General features: G+C 41.9%; 1 protein-coding gene across 4 annotated transcripts in view; it reads left to right on the top strand.

Annotated features, from left to right (window-relative positions):
• PTCH1 (patched 1) overlaps positions 1–6,320 on the top strand; it is a 76,322-nt gene extending 70,002 nt beyond the window's left edge. For all 4 annotated transcript variants that reach the window (XM_030004357.2, XM_030004356.2, XM_041120853.1 and 1 more), the window contains 2 exons: positions 859–1,387; positions 3,097–6,320. In XM_030004357.2, the coding sequence (XP_029860217.1) occupies positions 859–1,386 (528 nt within the window). In that variant the 3' untranslated portion in view covers position 1,387; positions 3,097–6,320. The remainder of the gene's footprint in view (positions 1–858; positions 1,388–3,096) is intronic.
• The last annotated feature ends 728 nt before the right edge of the window (positions 6,321–7,048 follow it).

A 7,048-nucleotide genomic window follows, 5' to 3' on the forward strand; every position in this document is an offset into this window, starting at 1 on the left:
GGTCTTTGACATGTGTAATTGCTGTTACATCATATTGGCACCAGCCACAAGAGAGAGCTCTCAGTCTGTTTGTTTTCAGAGAGAGAAAGGGGAGAGATTAAAAGATCCAGACCTCTTCCACACAGCTCCTTGTGGATCACCATCTCATATACCTCTCTCTGACAGCACATTTTGGGGAGAAAGTTTGATAGAGCCAGAAGAAAACAGTTTCAGAGTTGTACCAAATCTTGGGCCCGTTGCATCTCGCTACTGGGCTGGCATAACTGCAATTTCAAAGGAAAGTGAAAAAGCTCTGTCTCCTACCCCTGCTGATGCTGCATGCTGAGCTGCAATGCGGATCTGTTTTTGTTCAGCAGAGGCCTAGAAATAGGTACAAGCACAGCCGCATTTGAAGTTGGTCACGGTTTATTGACTGATGTGGCCGCTGCACTTCACGCTTTTTACGGAAATCAGAAAACAGATTCCTACAGCCTATACAAACTACCCTACTAGCATCCTGTGTATGTACTCTGCATGGAATAGAGCCTTTTCCAAATGCCTGCAATTCTGCTTGTTGAGCGAGTTAAGATCAAGTGCTTGTCACTCATCCCTTTGAAAAGATGGAACAGTATGTAGGAAGCTTACAGTAATGTTTTCAGCTGTCATCCTGTGTTTTTCTGAAGGTGTGCTTTTCAGGTTTTAATAACTTCAGACAAAACTGTCTGGAAGAATCGAAAATTATCAGACTCCAGAGCATTACCTTTGTAGAGTTAAAGCCAGCACAGCATTATTATAATTGTTCTCAGCATAAAATACAAGCGAGCATAGTATTTGTTTGCCGCGGTCTGTCAGAGGCATACCCATGCATCTCTCTTTCAGGTGGTTCAGCCAGAGACAAGGCACCAGTCGAGTCCCAGATTACAGTCAAATCCAGAGTCCAGCACGCAGCAGGCGTGGCGTCAGGGCAGACAGCCCAAACGGGAAGCGAGGGAAGGGCTGCGACCACCTCCTTACCGCCCTCGCAGGGACGCTTTTGAAATTTCTACTGAAGGGCATTCAGGACCTAGCAATAGGGATCGCTTGGGCCACAGGGCTCGTTCTCATAACTTGAGAAGCCCGGCGTTCGGCACCGTGGGCGCCGCAGGACCAGCGTACTGCCAGCCCATCACTACTGTGACTGCCTCGGCTTCAGTGACTGTCGCTGTCCACCCCGCGGTGCACAGCCACAGCTCTCGGGGAGGGAGCTTTCCGTCCTACGAGGGGTGCCATGAAGCTGACCATGGGCCATTTGAGGACCCTCATGTGCCTTTTAATGTGCGGTGTGAAAGAAGAGATTCTAAAGTAGAAGTTGTAGAACTGCAAGATGTTGAATGTGAGGAAAGGATACCTGGCAACAGCTCACAGTAAGGTAAGTCCGTTTCCTGTAGCTGCAAGCTTTGCCTGTGTCAGGCCGTGGTGTGGTCGAAAGAAAGGGGAAAGATAAAATTTCTCTGAGGTACCTTTCCTTCAGGTAGGTTTACTTACTGGTCCCTGATAATCTTAAATCTGCTGACTGTGAATACAGTACATTTTGCGCTAGAAATCAGGTTGGATAAGGTAGTACTTTCCAACACTGAGAAGCTGTAGTGGGTTCACACATGAACTGCTTCCAAGAGCCTTGCAAAGTGAGTTAAGTACATCATACAATCCCAGCTTACCAGATGAGGAGAATGCAGCAGAGAGGTTGTGTGACGTCTTCAAAGCTGCGCGACTGCATTTACTGTTGATAGGTCCTGTCTTCTGATCCCTGAATGGGGCGCGTTCTAAAACATCATACAGAATTACATTGCCTAAGAGAGTGTAGAATTGCCAGCTACTTTAGGAGTTGTCCTCTCTTGAATAAAACCCTGTGAAGGAATTTGAAGTCCATAGTGAGGACTGAATCCCTCTGGAAGAAGGGCCGAGTGAGACGTGGGAAGGCCCCACCATGCCTAGTGCACTGCTGCATGGTGGGGTGTCCCCTGTGCTTTGGGGGGCATTCAGAGACCCAGCCAGCGAACTCACACCTCCAAGGAGGAGTCCTTGGGCCAGTCTCTCCCTTTCCAGGGGCTGCTGCAGTGGCTATGGAAGATTGGCGTAGGGTAGAGCCGACCTAGCAGGGCGTTTAATGTGTTCCTGTGAAACAATAGATACACCCAAGAACTTGTGAGCCTTGATACCTAAATCATTGTCTGTCTTTGGGCTGGCAAGAGAACGTTACAGGAAACAGTGCTGTTTAGAACAGGTGGGATATTTTAGCAGATGTTTGGGGAAGATAAAGCTGTTGATTCTCTTGAGAATTTTCCATTAATTTTATAGGGAATACTTTGAAGGGGAGAAACCAATTGAGTTTTTACCCTGAAAGCTTTTTGGGGCTTGTGCCTGAAAAACCATTTCTATTTTAGCTCTGTTCTTCTCTTTTGGGGGAAAGAGGAAGTGTTAAAATAGTTAACTTAGCCATGTATCCCTGTTTTCTCTCTTTGCTTTTCAGAGCTTTTCAGTGACGGTCACTAGTTTGACCAGAGCAAGCCATTTTATTTTGGTGCAGAACTATTTTACACGTACGCACACGCACGTGCGCGCACACACGCACACGTGGAGAGTTTTGATGGAAATTTTTTGATGACTCGTAATAAAATCGCCTTCTCATTTATAAAATGTCTCCAAACATCTCAAAGTGCAAATAGGCGTGAATGCCTTTAGCCTCACAGTCTAGAAATACGGCAAGTAATAGTATCCTCAGAATAAGGAAATAGTTGGGCTCAGCTTTTTCAAGCTGAACTGCATGGTAACATGATTCTTAACTGTGTGCAATATTTTAATTACTGTATTTCTCCTTGTAGCGTTCATTGGTTTTGACTGAATTTGTTGCAAGTATGTAAAGCTGGGAACTCAGAAATTAAAGCATCTGCATTTTTTTAATTGGCATCAGTATATCTTTACCTGGAAATTCATGACTGAGATGAAAGCAGAGCCCACATTTCCTGACTGCTAACTGTAACTACAAAAATCATTAAATGAGTTTTGGATTAGCATGATTTGTTTGTTTTTCTTGAACTTTAATGAATGTTTGTTTCTCTTCTCTCTTTATTTGTAAAGCATAATAACTGAAGCAAAGAAGAGGCCAAAGATGGAAAACTGTATTTCCAGAACTGCTTGAAGAGAAGAACTGCTTGAAGTTGTAGAAAAGGACATGCTGCATCAGGACAACAGTTCACTGTTACTGTAACCTATTGTATTATTTTGGTAAATATTTCTTTAAGTATTTAAAAGATGTACACATATGTAATATACAAAAGAACAATGTAAAGTAGTATAATCTGGAGTCATTTGCCGCTGGGCAATAGAATGGGGACAATATTGTGTGCGCATTGTACTTTTTGTACATTGATCTCTGTGCCACAACTAAGCTTAATCTAGTTCTAAATTTCAGCATAAGTTGCTGCTGCTTAAATATGTATAATTTACTTGTATAATTCTATGCAAATATTGCTTATGTAATAGGATTTTTTTTTAAAAGGTACATGCCTGTTTAAAATATTTTAAATTTGCGTATCACAACCCTGTGGTAGTATGAAACGTTACTGTTAACTTTCAAACACGCTATGCGTGATAAGTTTTAAAATAAGCAGATATGAAGAAAAGCAAGTTAATCTGGGAGGCTTAAATAGATTTAGCTATGTGCAGGTTTTGTTTTGCTGTGTGTATCCATGCGTGCATCTGGACGTGTGCATGCTTTTGTGTGTATGTTCCTGGTGTACTGTAGTTTCTCTTTTACTGTAAGGTAACACTTAGTGGGCTTATAAACCCACTGATGCTGATGTGAGTCTGGCTTTCCCTGTTAGTAGGCACTAGTGAAAAATGTGTTGGTGTTTACCAACATACACCATAGACTGCCATCATCAAAGGCCCAACTGAAATAGAAGAGAAGACAGGGAGTTGAGGTTTGGGGTTGTGGTTCAGTTTCCCACACTCTTAATGACTTGGTTCACATGACTTTGGTCAAGTCACTTAACTGCCCCATGCCTCAGTTTCTCATTCTGTAAAATGGGTATAATTACACTTACCTACCTCCCAGGAATGTTGTGAGGCTTAATTACTGTTCGTGTAGTGCTTTGATTTTTTTTTTTTTTTTTTTTGCAAAAGGTGCCAGGTAAGTGCAAACACTATAACCATTGTTTTTTCACTTCCAAAGGTGCTGGATATTGAGAGGTGCTGGTGGTTATAGAGATTCAATGAGTATATGCCTTATTTTGATATTGATACTATTAACTATGAGTGGCATTAGAAGATGGATAATTGAGGTTTTTGACGGTGAGCCACAGCTCAGCTGTGTCCTTACAGCATTGAAAGCAATATCTTGGTCACCTTATTTTCATGGCAGGAAGGAAGTTAATAGTAACTGATAAAAATCAAATGGAAGGATAAAAAAAAAAAATCAATTTTCACTTTTTATATATAAATGGCTTTCTGATGGGTCCAGGACTGTAATGACACGTAAAGCCTGGGGTGTTCTTTTCTCTATTGTTTGTGTTTTCCCATGCTGCATTGGCACTTTTAATTAAAACAGCTAAACTGGGATCTCTTTGCGAAACTAATTTAGCTTTTTGTATTACTATTTTTAAACTAAAGGGGGATTGCTGCAGGTGAAGGGTCTGAAAAAACACTACAGTCTGTGTTCCAGTTGGAAATAAACCCTAAGAATGGAGAACCTTAATTTAAAATAATAGAACAAAAGTTTTCGTTATCTCTGTCTTCCTCTTTCTTCATCTTTTTTCTGCCCTTCTCCAAGCTGTTTTTTAGAGCAGGTAGATGTTCAGGTGTGTATTCAGAGCCAAACACACACAACCAATGTTCAGTTTCTAAACACAGCAGTGGTGGGGCTTTTCTTTTAAGTATGATGCCTGAACAGCAGTGGCCAATTCTTTGATGGGAAAGTGTTTTTCTCCAGTGGCTTCAGGGAGTCTATCTTTGCCCACAGACCTTGCCAGCATAACTAATGGGGATAATTAGAATGCACAAATTTCCATGCCTTTTTTGCTCACTTGAAAACACTTTGATATGAGGCACTTGTTTACAGATTTCCAATGTGAACGCTCGAAGAGCAGGTGGCGAGAGCCTGGTGTCATTCCCGTGATACATAAGCTACTGTTTCAATGCACACTAAGGGTTAATGTTGCAACTGCCTACTGGTCCAGTTCACTGTCTAACATGAAAACTCTAAATGACAAAAACACGAGGGGCCCCAATTTAGCATTAGCCGCATAGCGACCTCAGATCATACAAACTCTGCAACAAAACTGTATGATACTAATTGGAAGCTGCCTTCAACCGCCAAGCGTGTGCGCTCCCGTGTCAGAGGTCGGCAGGGCTCCCACTGACACCGACACCACTGCCGCGGGCTGCCTCGCTCCCTCCTCTTCCTCGGGAGGGAAGGGGGCCAGGGCGAGCCGCCGTGTCTCCCACCTACCCCTGCCCGAGTCCTCCTGCGTGCCTGTGTGTGGGTGAGCTGCCTGCTGCTTCGTGCACAATGTAGACTTTCTTCTCTGATAGTCACATTGGCAAGGGGAGAACTCAGTGGCTGGCAACATTTACTTTGTTTTGGTTTTGTTTTTAACTTTTTTAATCTTGGGTGATATTTATATTTTTGTATCATAAGAATGTTTTCTTACAGTATTTGTCATGCCAGTTTATAACAAACAAGATGCAGGGATTTTATTTCTATTGGAAACACTATTACAGCTATGTTTTTACTGTTTAATGGATTTTTATTTGTATAGAGTGCTTACTAATGTTAAATAGGAAAGAGTATATAACATTTACATTAAGGACTCGTCGTAGCTTTTAGCATAAGGAGTTAAAAGGAAAAAAAATACTCAAACTGGGTCTCATTGCCTGCCTGTTTCGGTAGGAGTGGGTTTGTGTCATTTCAGTTACAAAGATAAGATTATGCCATATAATTTATTTATATGAAAATTTATTTTTGTAGTGTACATAGTAGCCATCAAGTCTTTTGACAGAAGTATATTTTTAAAGAGTTTATATGTAATGATGATACCATAATGTTTTGGAACACTGCTGAGATACAATTACGGTGCACACTTTTCCTTGTAAACCCCCTGGCAGAAAAGAAAGTGTTTAACAGTGTTAAGAGAGAAAGAGAGTGTGAATATTCATACGATTCTGAACTGTGTTTTAGTTGCCATTTGTGATCTAGTGTGGTTCTCATTTTAAACTTTGAATGGAAATTGTACAAACTCTCCAAATATTAATGTTTAAACACTGATAGAAATTCTAACATGAATAAAAAATATTATAACTTATTGATTATGGATTTGGTTGTTTATAGAATGCTTCTTTATGTACTACTGGTCAGCTGTGCAGGTACAACCATGCAGTCATTCTGATTTGGAGCACGAATTGGGGTGTTTCAGTATTTGGGATGTTTGGGAGATTCAGATTTGCCCATTTTGGAGCAGGAGCCAATTCTAAAATCCTGTCTAAATTGTAACACGCTGGTCCTTGTCTGTTGGTTCCATTACCCTGGTTTCATCTCAGGGGATAGGTTTAGGCCTGGATTATACCCTTCGTTCTCACCCTGAACAAAGCATTTTGTGTAGACATTGAACCCTTGGGTAAAGCAGTTTATGTACAGGTTATTTCTGCTTAGAAGCGGGAGGAAATAATTTCTTTTTCCGTCTCTGTGGTTGCTCCCTAAATTGGATTAGAGAAATAGTCGATTTTTCCCACTTTGTGGAACAAAAAACAAATAAACGTGGAGTTCTGAAAACTACAGCGCTCCATAAGCAGGGAGACTCTTGACAAAACTCCTTCCAGGACGTGTGCTAGCAACTGCAAGCCAGGGTGCAGGTCTCCATGCCCCGTGCGAGCACTGCTTGGGAAGGAGAGGCTACTGCAGGCAGCAGGGTGAAGGTTGCAAGCAGCAACATCTGTCTGAAGTCACTTGTGTCATAAACCTCGGTGTGGTTTGTCCTGTGCAAACATAGTCTGATGAGCACCCACCGAAGTGCCACAGAGCCAGCAATCTTTT

Source organism: Aquila chrysaetos, chromosome Z (assembly GCF_900496995.4).
Source record: "Aquila chrysaetos chrysaetos chromosome Z, bAquChr1.4, whole genome shotgun sequence".
NCBI lineage: Eukaryota > Metazoa > Chordata > Aves > Accipitriformes > Accipitridae > Aquila > Aquila chrysaetos.